The sequence below is a fragment of the Hemiscyllium ocellatum genome, chromosome 7, assembly GCF_020745735.1.
Source record: "Hemiscyllium ocellatum isolate sHemOce1 chromosome 7, sHemOce1.pat.X.cur, whole genome shotgun sequence".
In the NCBI taxonomy this organism is placed as follows: Eukaryota; Metazoa; Chordata; class Chondrichthyes; order Orectolobiformes; family Hemiscylliidae; genus Hemiscyllium; species Hemiscyllium ocellatum.
The window spans coordinates 52,196,179-52,209,840 of record NC_083407.1 but is presented as its reverse complement, the minus strand read 5'-3'; the positions used below and the strand labels follow the sequence as shown (position 1 = coordinate 52,209,840).

At 39.5% G+C, this 13,662-nt stretch overlaps 1 protein-coding gene across 3 annotated transcripts in view; it reads right to left on the bottom strand.

Moving 5' to 3' along the window:
- The window catches only part of fap (fibroblast activation protein, alpha), a 77,302-nt gene that overhangs the window by 39,265 nt on the left and 24,375 nt on the right, over positions 1 to 13,662 (bottom strand). For all 3 annotated transcript variants that reach the window (XM_060827880.1, XM_060827879.1, XM_060827881.1), the window contains 6 exons: positions 8,408 to 8,502; positions 7,311 to 7,385; positions 4,640 to 4,692; positions 4,466 to 4,538; positions 4,043 to 4,163; positions 1,232 to 1,386 (listed from right to left, as the gene is read on the bottom strand). In XM_060827880.1, the coding sequence (XP_060683863.1) occupies positions 1,232 to 1,386; positions 4,043 to 4,163; positions 4,466 to 4,538; positions 4,640 to 4,692; positions 7,311 to 7,385; positions 8,408 to 8,502 (572 nt within the window). The remainder of the gene's footprint in view (positions 1 to 1,231; positions 1,387 to 4,042; positions 4,164 to 4,465; positions 4,539 to 4,639; positions 4,693 to 7,310; positions 7,386 to 8,407; positions 8,503 to 13,662) is intronic.

The following is a 13,662-nucleotide window of genomic DNA, read 5'->3' as shown; positions in this document are numbered from 1 at the left end:
TCACATTAAATTGTTCCCACACAAGAGTGAGTCAGGTAAGTGTAAACAAGGCATGCTGAAAAGGAAGGCACAATGAGCAACCTTAAGTGAGCAGAGATGTCCCAAAGACTAAAATGTAGGCTCTTGTTGAAAGAATGGAATTTTGAGGCGGCGAATAGTTTCTTGGTCACATGCTTGAGAGTTGGCAATGGCTCCATGTCACCATTTTTTGAGAATTTCCAAAAATCTGTGGTCCACGTGTCACTCAGATAATTGACAGGCCTGCAGCAGGCTTTGACCAGGATTAAGAATTGCAGAGTCAGAATCCTGCTCTATTGAATATCATTGCTGGCACTTACACAGTCTAACTGACAGTGTGATAGAAGGTTATCTACAGACTCTCTCACCACAGATTTAATGGAGGTGGTAGGAAAGCAACAGAATCCCCATCTGATTAAATGTTATCCCAGCCTCCATTCCCCATGATCCAATTCACAATAGGAAAAGCAAAGTAAGTAGAAGTCCTCAGATTCTTAAAAATCTTAGCTGGACTCAAGCCTTTTCAAATTAATTGTTCAGTTTTCTGTGGAAAAATGGAGGCTGTATAGGCTGGGGCTATTTTACCAATGTCAAAGGGTGAGAGGTGACTTTATCAAAGTTTTAGAAGATTTACATAGCATGAATAGTCAAAGTCATGTCCACATGGGAGGGAGTCCAAACCTTGAGGGCATAAACTTAAGGTGAGAAGGGAAAGATTTAGAAGGGACCTAAGGGGTAAATCTTTCATGCAGAGTGCATCTATGGAATGAACTGCCAAAGGAAGTAGTGGAGGCTGCTATAATTATAATACTTGAAAGGCATCTGGATGGGTATGGGGCAAATGCTGGCAAATGGGACTAGATTAATTTAGGATATCTGGTCAGCATGGACAAGTTGGACTGAGCTGTCTGTTTCTGTGCTGTACATCTCTAGGACTCTACTCCAAAGCCTGTTCTCGCTGCTGGAGAAGGAGACAACCTCTACCACTGTTTGAATGTAACATGTTATGAAAGGGTAGAAGAAGAAGTTAATGAAGAGCCAGCAGATTCCCAGTTCAAGCTTGTTAAGAAGAATGCTAGCCATACTAGATCTCACTGGCTAACCTCTCTGACATTCACCACCACTGTTGAGTCAAATTTTGGCCAAGAGCATGGGTGAAATTTTTCTCCTTATTAAATGTAATACTTAAAAAAAAATTAAACAGAAACTTTACCTTTGGGTATGGAATGTGAATGGTTTCAGGATATTGTCCATCACCATAAAATGAATACTCTATAAGTGGAACAAGTGTATCATTGAATTCTCCATAGGCAAAAAAACGTCCGTTCGGTGACCACCAAAGAGCATTATTTGAGGACAGCATTTCCTCTGTGGGAATAGAAAAGATAACTGTTTCCTGATCATTTTAACACTACAAAAACACCTCTGGTGATAGGACATATTTCAATCCTTTAAGAGCAACTGAAACTAAATATAAAACCGTAAGTCACCTAACTAACAGATATTGGAATACTGCATACAATTCTAGTCGCGACATTACCAAAAGGATATGGACGTTTTGGAGATGGTACAGAGGAGGTTCACCCGGATTCTGCCGGGTATGGAGGATGTTAGCTATGAAGAGAGGTTGAGTATATTAGGATTATTCTCATTATAAAGATGGAGGTGGGGGGGGGGGGGGGGGGGGGGGAAAGAACCTGATTGAGGTCCACAAAATTTTGACAGATATAAATCAGGGTGGATAGCATGAAGCTTTCTCCCCCCCCCCCCAGAGTGGGGGATTCAATTCCAAGCGGTCAAGAGTTCAAGGTGAGAAGGGAAAAGTTTAAGGGAGATATGAGTGGCAAGTATTTTATGCAGAGGGTGGTGGGTGCCTGGAGCACGTTGCCAGGGGAGGTAATAGAGGTAGGCACAATAGCATCATTAAAGATGTATATATACAGATACGTGAATGGGCAGGGAGCAAAGGGATACAGATCCTTAGAAAATAGGCAACAGGTTTAGGTAGAGGATCTGGATCGGCACAGGCTTAGAGGGCCGAAGGGCCTGTTCCTGTGCTGTAATTTTCTTTGTTCTATCACTTCATAAGTGTAACCCCGAGCTTCAGGTCATCTGTCATTTTAATATTCCATCTTTACTCCTAATTCTGGCCTCTTTATCCTTAGCCTCTTATAGTGCTCCAATAAAGCTCAATACAAGCTTGAGGAGCAGAACCACTGCTCTTGACTCAACTTTTTACATTCTGCAGGGAATGGCAAAATGAAAATGTTATTGGAATAGTAATTCAAAGCCCCTGACTAATATTCTAGGACATGGCAGATGGGGAAACTTGAATTCATAAAATCTAGAATTAAAAGCTGGTGTAATGGTGACCTGGGTTGATTATAAATCTACTGTCCTTATCTAATCTGGCCAACATATGACTCCAGATGCACAGGAAATGTGGTTGACACTTTCCTCTCTCTGATATGGTGTAGCAAGTTATTCAGTTGTGACACACAAGCTACAAAGTTTGAATCAAGAAAGGAAAACTCCCTGTATGTGTATCGTAATCCAAGATGAAATTCTTCAGGGAAGTTAAGGATAATGTCAATAAATACAGGCTAGCTCGCAATACTCCTATCTTATGAGCAAATTATGTTCAGCAATTTCAGATTCTAACCTTTACCTCATATTCTTTTCTCCTTCATTTTTGTTGGTTTTGATTTCTCTTTCTATTGTCACTCACTGCTTTAGAAATATCTTTTTACTTTCTTTACTTGCCCCATTTTTCCTATTGCTATTTTCCCCCATCTTCCCTTCCCCTTTCACTCTTTAGAAGCCCATTAGTTACTTCCATAGAGCTTTTTGATGGAGTAATATAAAAAGTTACTGCAGATAACATAGTTAGTGTGGTTTATTTGGCATTTGATAAAATATCAAGTAACAAAGCTGGTCAGCAAAGTTGAAGTCCGTTAAATAAAAGGGACAGTGGCAGCATGGATATAAATTTGGCTAATTGACAGGAAAGAGTGAGTAGTGGTAAACTAATTGATACTTCAAACTGAAGGAAAGCACCACGTGGGTTTCCCCAGCGTTGGTCATTAGACCATTTTTATCATTAAAAATCCAAGAAGTTGTGATTATTTCTATGGAAGTAAAAGCTAAGAGCAGATGTGAACAAAGTTTTCATCACCCTGAGAGGTCTGGACAGAGTAGATGGGGAGAAACTGTTCCCACTTCTAAAAAGGCTCAAGAATGAGCAAGCACAGATATAAAGTAAATTTACAAAAAGAAGCAAATATGATGCGAGTAAAATGTTTTTTTAAAATCACTCGCTGAATGTTTTGGGTTTGGACTGCACTGCCTGCAAATATAGAAGAAGTAGGTTCCATCAAAACAGTCAAGTGGACATGAGAAGATTATGTGAATAGAAATAATGTGTAGGTCTATGGAGAAGAGGCAGGAGAGCGGCATTATGCCATAATATTTGTTCAGCAGTGCAGTGCAGACACAATGGATCTAATAACCTAGTCAGATTGCGAGGCTGGGAGGACATCAGATCCCAGAGTGGAGTGAGTTCTTATTAATTAAGAGATTAATCATGTAGCTTGGAGGGCTGGGGTGACTTCATTACTTCTTGCCCACAAGAATGCAAGAAAGGCATTTACATGTTCCATGCAACAGAATCCACCTTCCTTCAGCTGCCAGTTTTTTTTTAAGGCTTAGAAAAACTAGCCAAACAGTGTTTGTGTCCAAACAAACAAAACTAAACAGGGCATCTATGGACAGAATACGTTGGTTGACCACACATTTTCCTTTCCACTTGATCCAAAGTTCTGGAGATGCTAAGTACTATCCACGTTTTAGGGTGGAGTATAACCTAATCAATCAATAGAAGTGAAAAAAAGAGAAAGGAAGAGGAAACATTTAGCAAGGCAAGCAAAAATGTTGCAGAGAAATGAATATTTACTTCAGAAAGTGACTTCTAATTTATGAGCAAAATGTTTACATACATTAATACTTTTCATAAACATCAGCTTACCCTCATAAATCCAGTCAGGTATCCCATTGTAGATTTCATTTTTCTTTCCATTGGCTGTTATATTTACAGGAGAACTTATGGGATCAGTTTTAAGATATATATTGTAATTCCAAACATAGACCTAAAGGAGGGAAAAGAACCATATTAAAATGTCATTAAGTTCTCAACACTTAAGTGATGAATAATAAACAAGTCTACTATTATTCTAGCTTCTGTTCCAAAAATTGAGAAACAAAATTAGACGTGGAAATTTCTATGAAAAGTTAGTAAATGATTACAAATTTGATTTTTTAAATATATATTATGAAATATTTGTATTAAAATTATTCCATGCTATTAATTATTGTTCTTGTTTAACTTGAAATGTAATGAAAGATGCTCGCATTCAACTTTGAGAAACATAGTTAAATATATTTAACTAACCAAGATATGACCCACTGGAGCCCACGTGATATATTGGATTTGTTGAGGCAGACTTGTGTTGGCCACAAATTGTCTACGGAGGACAATATTTTAAAAACAGAAAAATGATTTTGTATTAAGTACAAATAATAACAAAGAAAGCATGCTCAATATCTTTATCCAAAAATTACCAACCTGGATTTTAAATCATAAATAGAATATGAAGCTGTAAAAGAATGTCTCCACAGCTGTGAAGAAATCAAGAGAAAGTGCCAGTCAACAATAATGTTTATTTGTATAGCATTAATAATGTAGTAAAACATTTTAAGACATTTCACAAGTGTTTAATCAAACAAAAATTTACATTGAGCCAAAAGGAACAGATGACCAAATGTCTGGTTAAAGGCAAAGGTTTTAAGGAGCATGTTAGAGGAGTGGAAGAAGTGGAAAAGCTTAGAGGTTGATGGGAGGAATCCAACTCTTAACCTCCAGGGCTGAAGGCACAGCCATCAATAGTGGGCGTAGTGGGAGAACAGATAGGCCACTGCAGGAGGAGTGCACAGTGATTGGAACTTGTAAGGCTGAAGGATGTTACGAAGACAGGGAGAGGCAAGAACAAAAAATGATTTGAAAATGAAAGTGATAATTTAAATGACAAAACAGACAGAAATCAAACGCTTTAATAGACTGAGGCTCAATGTATATCAGTGACCATAAGGGCGATGGGTGAACAGAATGTGGTGGAATCTAGGATATGGGCTATGGGTTTTTAACGAGTATAAGTTTATGGAGAATAGAAAAATGGAAGGCCAGCCAGAAAAACATTGGGATAGTTGAATCATGAAGTATCACAAATGGGGGTGGTGACATTATGAAGTTGCAATTAAGGTACCTTGTGTTGGAATAAGTACACAGTTGGAAGTTCAGCTCAGGATCAAATCGAATGCTGCGGCTGTGAGCTGTCTGGTTCAGTCTGAGACAGTGACCAGGGAGGAGGATGTAATTAGTGGCAAGGCAATGGACTTTGTGGGGAGTGCTGAAGATAATGATTTGTTTTTAACAATGTCAAACAAAGGGCCTTTTTCCATGTTGTAATGCTCTATAAGGAACTGGTATCAAATCTGTATAAGCAAAACCTGACAAACTGCCACATGAAGTTGTTAAGAAACTGTACACAGATAAGAAACAGGAGGCTGGCAATGAAAGCTCTTGAGGGAGCTTAAGTGCAGAAGTCAGAAGAGTAACAGTTGAAGGAGATTCTGTGGCTGTGACAGAGTCAGTTCTCGTAGAACCTGCTGAAAGCAGTCATGCTGAGCTGGACAGAAAGGCTTAAAGGGGATGGCATAGTCAAACATGTTAAAACCTGGAGACTGATCAAGAAGAATGAAGAGAGAGACAGGATGCCATCATCTTAATTTTAAAAAATGTAGGTATGATTCAGTGTTATATCTCCGGTAGTAAACAGATGAGATATGCTCAAATGCGGAATTGCTAGAAAGATGGATACAAATTTGGGAGGCAATAGCCCACACAAAAACTACGGAGAGGATATGTTGGTTTGAAACAGGATGAATTTGAAGTTGTGGGTTGGGAAGGTGGGTTTTGGTGGGAGAGAGCGATGAAGGCAGGTTTGAAAGAGAACAAGACAGTTCGCCAGGGGAGAGAAGCATTTCCTTCCTTAATTCTGCTATCTGATATTGTAAGTTGAGTGATCAGCCATTTTAGGAATAGGGCAAGGGAATAAGAAGAGATGTGTCTCAGACAAGATAAACTGTGAGAGGGCATAATGGCAGATAGAAAAAAAACTCAAATGAAATTTGAGTGACTTAGCAGAAGCACAAAGTACTGCACAGAAAAACTAAGTCTATTCAATCACAATGATCAGGTATTCTAATTTCTTCAACACCATTGTCAGTTTATATTATATACATATTGGAATATGATTTTCATACAAGCCCCTACGGCATCTTATGGAATATAATACATGTAACAAGAACTGGCTTTTGGGGAAAAATTCATGAAATAGATTCATATGAAAGCAGGCCCAAAAATGTTGAAAATTTATCTGAAATAAATTGAGGTGAACATTGTTTTATTGAACTTTTATTTTGTAAAGGGGTTGGCAATGTACAGTTCCAGCATTTTCGTTCTGCAAATATATTATACAACCTTCATTTTCTATTCAAATGCCAGCATTTATTGGCATCAATGGGGTCTTAGGCAATAATCTGAACTTCTGACAAAGGTTTAATAGTGCAAAGTAAACTTCTCCCACTCCCATTCCTCTTAATGGTGACTCTGCTGGGAAATGTCCTATTTTGGCACTTCCTCTATTTTTCCTGTCTGCTGGCAGTGGCTATTTTCCCATGAGGTGATTGACTTTTTAACCTAAATCCTGGACTCAACTCATACGTACAAGGCAATAGGATGATATGTAGCCTTTTTTAAAAGTTCAACAAAGAATGGATTCCATATTAGAAGATTACAGCAACTACAGAAACCTGTAATCTCCTTAAATCCTTTTTGAGGAAAATGTTGATGCAAAATCGGTTTCTTGCATAATTTCATTTGAGTCGGCAGAATATTAAGTTGAACAGTAAGTTCCAGGAGGAAATATAAAATTGGACAATAAAAATGAAAGGTACATTTGTCAAGAATTAAAACGTTTGATGATGACATGGTAAATAATGGAGGTATTGTTTGAAAGACCCCTGGGATACAAAAATTGTGTCATAGCCTGTCTTACCATAAAAGGTTCCTCTAAAAACAAACATTTTCATATTTGCAAATGATTCTTGAATATAAAGCCTGATGCAGTTATTTTATTTTGATGATAACAGTAATAAGTATTGTTTAAATATCTTACCTTTGAATAATTACTTTCCAGAAGAGCATAATTTTTATCAGGTGAAACAGAATAACCACCAGCATGGACCTCATCCTGTACATTGAAGAGAAAAGGCAAAATTAATACTCAAGAAGCTCACCCTGTCTTTTATTTTGAAACTCCTTTATTTCTTTAGTGCAGTCCACAGACATTTAGTACATTATAAAATGAATTTAATCAAAGAATAAGAATTGTCTATATTAGCAACCAGATATAATCATGGTCACATATGATCAGTTCATTTCAGATAATTCACTCCAATAACAAGACCGGTTGATACCTTCAACAAAATCTTATACTTCCCTAGCACTTTTAATGTAAGAAAACAGCTCAAGCTGCTTTTAAGGGGCAGCATTCAACACATTTTGGCGGACGACCAAAAGCTACATAGCTAGAAAGGAATGTTTTAAGGAATGTTTGAAAGAGAGAGGTGGAGTGGTTTCAAAAGGGAATGCCAAGCTTGGGGTATGATAGCTGAAAACATGAATGTCAAGGGTGGAGCAACCTGAAGGTGTGCTTGCATTGACGTGGATTTGGGATTGGGGGAATGGAGTTTGTTCAAATTACGAAAATATTTGAGCATGCACCAACTACATCATCATTGCAGGAGTGCTACAGGCTAGCTTTCTACTTGTGGATAGCCATTGCAGAGCATATGGTAAAAGCAGATGAGGACTCTGTTTAATCATATTTATTAATATTTGTTACCTGTTATTCAAAAGTAACTGTTGTTGATGAGATTCATATTTTACGTGTGAGTCAACCATTCATGCTGTCTTTTGCTCATTGTATTGAGATGCATAGACAATTTTAAGAAACTATACTTTACTGATTTCTCCATTCAATAATCTTTCCAGATGCTTTTACATCTGTTGGTCCTACCCTTATAGTCTATGTTTCAATTAAATTTCACTCTAACAATTACATTTTTAATCTGTTGAAATAAATTACCCATGTTTGCAAATTTACTTTGCTAGAACTGGTCTGATGCCAATTTCATAACAAATGTGGTAACATACCAATGCGAGAACATAGGGTTCTTATCCTTTAAAATATAAAATAAGGAGTGTACTTACAAATGTGGTGTTGGATATTATGTTACTTGTTTTCCCGGTTTCAACATTAATGATGACAACATTTCCTTCTTTGGTTTTATGTAAATATTCATTCTCTGAAAATATTAACACAGCAATATAAATTTTCTGTTGTATAAATTATCTTATAAAGACAATGGATGGAATTTTCCCAGTTACAGTTAATATCTTGTTGAGAGAGATTCATGGTGGCATTCAGACAGTCTTGTTAGCACATCATTGGCACGTCACTGCAGTTGGATAGATCAGAAATGCCCTAGTTCCCCAGCACTAAGAGGACTGCGGGTAATTAGGCACCATGATCGCAGTCATTAATATCTTTGTTAAAATGCACAGACAGACACAGGAGCAGCAGACAAACTGATCAAAGTCACTCGGTAAGCTGGATCAAAGGTTGCAAGTATCCCACTAACGTTAACAGTACCATGCGAACTCTTAGCATTCATATATCTGGCCATCTCCATGAGCAGGGTGGAGACCATTATGGAGACTCACACCTGGATTCCATCACACTAGCCATAGCTGTTCAGCACTAATAGCAAGGAGAGAGAGAAAAAGCTGTTTCCAAGAATAGAAGGGACTAGGACCCAAGGGCATCGCCTCAAAGTGAAGTGACAACCTTTTAGAATCGAGATCAAGAGGAATTTCTTCAGAGGGCAATGAATTTGTGGAACTGATTGTCGCAGAGGGGTAAGGAGGCCAAGTCATTGAATGTAATCAGGGCAGAGATAGATAGGTTCATGATTCGTAGTTATGAGAAGAAATCAGGAGGATAGGGTTGAGAAACATATCACTCATGATCAAATGGTGGAGCAGGTTCAATCGGCTGAATTTCTTAATTCATCTCCTGTAGTCTATAGTTTTATAACTAAAGCTGCACAAAACACTGCCTCCTGCTGGTTCAACACAGTCCTTAAGGATGTTAAAGCACTTCAGGGCAATTTAACAGTCTATGTGCATTCTAAAACATTTTAGAAGGATGGTTGACATTGGAAGTTATCAAAAAGAGGTTCCTCAGAATTCTTCTCAATATCATGGCTAACAAGAAACATTTGGATCTGCTATACTGATCAAAACCATAACTGCTACCTAACCTTAGTGTCATGCAACGTGAATTCACTGGCTCACTGACAGCTGCTTTTCCAACTAGTAGTCAGTGGAAAAGTAATGTATAGACACTTTAAAGTGAACCGCCTGAAAATATCAGGCATATGGTTAGACAGATAATGAGCCATTCATTTAGTAAAACACAAAGTCACAGACAGCAAAAACAAGTCCTCCTGTCCTTTATTCTAAATATGGGCTGCTTATCAGATTACCAAAGAACTTTAAACAGTTATATGAAATCAAAACCTAGCTCATTCATCCTGGAAGCACGTCTCCGTTAGAATATTCCAGGTTTCGGGACTCAACAATGCTCTGCTCTGTCACACTATACTTAAGAGGGAAATCAGGAGGGCAAAAAGGGGACGTGACGTAGTTATGGCAAATAGAATTAAGGAGAATTCAAAGGATTTTTACAAATACATTAAGGACAAAGGTGTAACTAGGGAGAGAATAGGGCCCCTCAAAATCAGAAAGGCAGCCTTTGTGTGGAGCCGCAGAAAATAGGGGAGATACTAAATGAGTATTTTGCATCAGTATTTACTGTGGAAAAGGATATGGAAGATATAGACTGTAGGGAAATAGATGGTGACACCTTGCAAAATGTCCAGATTATAGAGGGGGAAGTGCTGGATGACTTGAAATGCATAAAGGTGGATAAATCTCCAGGACCTGATCAGGTGTACCTTAGAACGCTGTGGGAAGCTCGAGAAGTGATTGCTGGGCCTCTTGCTGAGATATTTGTATCATTGATAGTCACAGGTGAGGTGCTGGAAGACTAGAGGTTGGCTAACATGGTGCCACTATTTAAAAAGGGTGATAAGGGCAAGCCAGGGAAATATAGATCAGTGAGCCTGACATCGGTGGTGGGCAAGTTGTTGGAGGGAATCCGGAGGGACAGGGTGTACATGTACTTGGAAAGGTAAGGACTGATTAGGGTTAGTCAACATGGCTTTGTGCGTGGGAAATCATGTTTCACAAATTTGATTGAGTTTTTTGAAGAAGTAACAAAGAGGATTTATGAGGGCAGAGCATTCGATGTGATCTATATGGATTTCAGTAAGGCGTTCGACAAGGTTCCCCATGGGAGACTGATTAGCAAGAATACTCCCTCAGAATACAGGGAGAACAAGCCATTGAGAACTGTTTCAAAGGTAGAAGACAGAGGGTGGTGGTGGTGGATTATTTTTCAGACTAGAGGCCTGTGACCAGTGGAGTGCCACAAGGATCGGTGCTGTGTCCTCTACTTTTTATCATTTACATAAATGATTTGGATGTGAGCATAAGAGGTATAGTTAGTGAGTTTGCAGATGAGACCAAAATTGGAGGTGCACTGGACAACAAAGAAAGTTACCTCAGATTACAATTGGATCTTGACCAGATGGGCCCAATGGGCTGATAAGTGGCAGATGGAGTTTAATTCAGATAAATGCGAGGTGCTGCATTTTGGGAAAGCAAATCTTAGCAGGACTTGTACACTTAAAGTTAAGGTCCTACAGAGTGTGGCTGAACAAAGAGACCTTGGAGTGCAGGTTCACAGCTCCTTGAAAATGGAGTTGCAGGTGGATAGGATAGTGAAGAAGGCATTTGGTATGCTTTCTTTTATTGTTCAGAGTATTGAGTAAAGGAGTTGGGAGGTCATGTTGCAGCTGTACAGGACATTGGTTAGGTCACTGTTGGAATATTGCGTGCAATTCTGGACTTCATCCTATCGGAAAGATGCTGTGAAACTTGAAAGGGTTCAGGAAAGATTTACGGATGCTGCCAGGGTTGGAGGATCTGAGCTATAGGGAGAGGTTAAACAGGCTGGGGCTGCTTTTCCTGGAGCATCGGAGGCTAAGGGGTGACCTTATAGTTTTACAAAATTGTAGCAGCATGGATAGGATAAGTAGACAAAGTCTTTTCGTTGGGGTCGTGGAGTCCAGAACTAGAGGGCATAGGTTTAGGGTGAGAGGGGAAAGATATAAAAGAGACCTAAGGGGCTGCCAGAGGAAGTGATGGAGGCTGGTACAATTGCAACATTTAAGAGGCATTTGGAGGGGTATATGAATAGGAAGGGTTTGGAGGGATATGGGCTGGGTGCTGGCAGGTGGGACTAGATTGGATTGGTCTGTTCCCGTGCTGTACATCTCTGTGACTATCTTGGACAGCCATCCTCATCAATGTACTGATTCTTATCTTCATCCACTGGAGACTGTTGTTAATCCTCCATTTTGTCTGCATCCAGAAAATGATTCCTTTGTCCGCTCCAGTTGTGAAAGGCACTACATGCCACAGTAAAGTGGCACAATCTTTCTTAGCTGTACTGCAAGGCTCTGGCTGGTGCAGTCCAGGCATCAAACCACATCCTAAGGAGGCCTATGGTTTGCTCCATAATGGCCTCAATGGAAGCATGAGTAAAACTATATTTTCATCCGACAGGAGTCTGAGGATTTGATTAAGGTGTCATGAACCATGTACCCTTTATCTCCCAGACCACAAGGACCTTAGAAGGATAAGGAACCTCTATGGCAGCGCCCCAGACATTCAGACCAGACCTCCTCCAAGATCTGGCATTGATTGTCATGTACAATTTGAACATTGATGGAGTGGAAGCATTTTCTGTTGATAAAGTCTGCAGGTTCGAAAAGTGTGGCACTTGAAAGGCACAGCAGATCAGGCAGCATCCGGAGAGCTGGAAAATCGACATTTTGAGCATAAGCTCTTCATCAGAAATGTTGGTGACAGGATTCTGTCACTGAATTTGAGCTTTCATATTTAAGTCAAAAATAAAGGAATGGATTAGATTACTTAGTGTGGAAACAGGCCCTTCGGCCCAAAAAGTCCACACCGGCCCGCCGAAGCACACCCACCCAGACCCATTCCCCTACATTTACCCTTGCACCTAACACTACGGGCAATTTACCACAGCCAATTCACCTAACCTGCACATTTTTGGACTGTGGGAGGAAACCAGAGCATCCGGAGGAAACCTATGCAGACGCGGAGAGAATGTGCAAACTCTACACAGTCAGTCGCCTGAGGTAGGAATTGAACCCGGGTCTCTGGCACTGTGAGGCAGCAGTGCTAACCACTGGAGGAGGTCAAGTGAGCAGCTTTGAGTGTAACTGATAGCAAACCAAGTTGTTTTGGTTGTTGAAAGTTTTGCAGGGGCAGGTTAGAATGGGGGAGCTTGCTGGCAATGTTCTTTTACTGAGAACAAGGTGCAAGGTATTCACAGTTGTATACAATTGCCAAAGTAGTTGTGACAACAAATGGGCTGATATTGCACAAATTATGCTCCTGATTCATGAGCGCAGAGCAAAGAATTGAGAAAATATCTGACTTCACAAACCAAACTTGGGTAAGAAGTGGTTTAAAACTGTAGTCAGAGTGACTGCACTAGAAGCAGTGTGGAGTCAACCACAGGGGTTGTTAGGTGATAATGAGGGCTTTTTAAAGGGGCCAGCCTTAGTGCTCTGAACTTTGTTCCAGTTGTAATAAAACATTGAACAGCAGAACTGAAATTTAGTGCAATGTCTGTTAATGGCAAACATCAATCTTGCTGCAACTGCGGGGCACTAGCATTGCTCAACATTTTTCTCAAACTCCAGAGATATCTTCCCCAACTTGAAGGCACTTTTGAGGACCAAGAGTGATAGCTTTGGCCCATTAAGGAGTTTGCTTGATTATACAGTGAGAAATAGTTTGCTCATAGTAACCATTATCCTGCAGGATGGTTTTGAATTTCAATACTGATTTGATGCTAGGTGTATAGGCTGCATATCCCAAAGTCTACAGGATCATGTCAAACTACATATCTCTTGAGCTGTTCTTAATATCAAGATATTAATTGTTGCCAACCCGCCCACACTTACAAAACCCAAAACAGTGTCTAACATTAGATGTGGCTTTACAATTGGACAGAATTCACTAAATAATCTCAATTTGTTATGAATTACACTGACAAACAATTTATCATAGTCAGTCAGGTTCACCGTGTGCATACTTCCAAGTATAGGAAGCTTTATATATTAATGTCCAGGGCCATGTTCTTTGCAAGTGGAGAGAATACATTATGCTTATTTCATTCAACAAGACAGTGACAGCCATTCAAAAGTTCATTTTTTGATGCAATGCCTTGACCAGAGTCA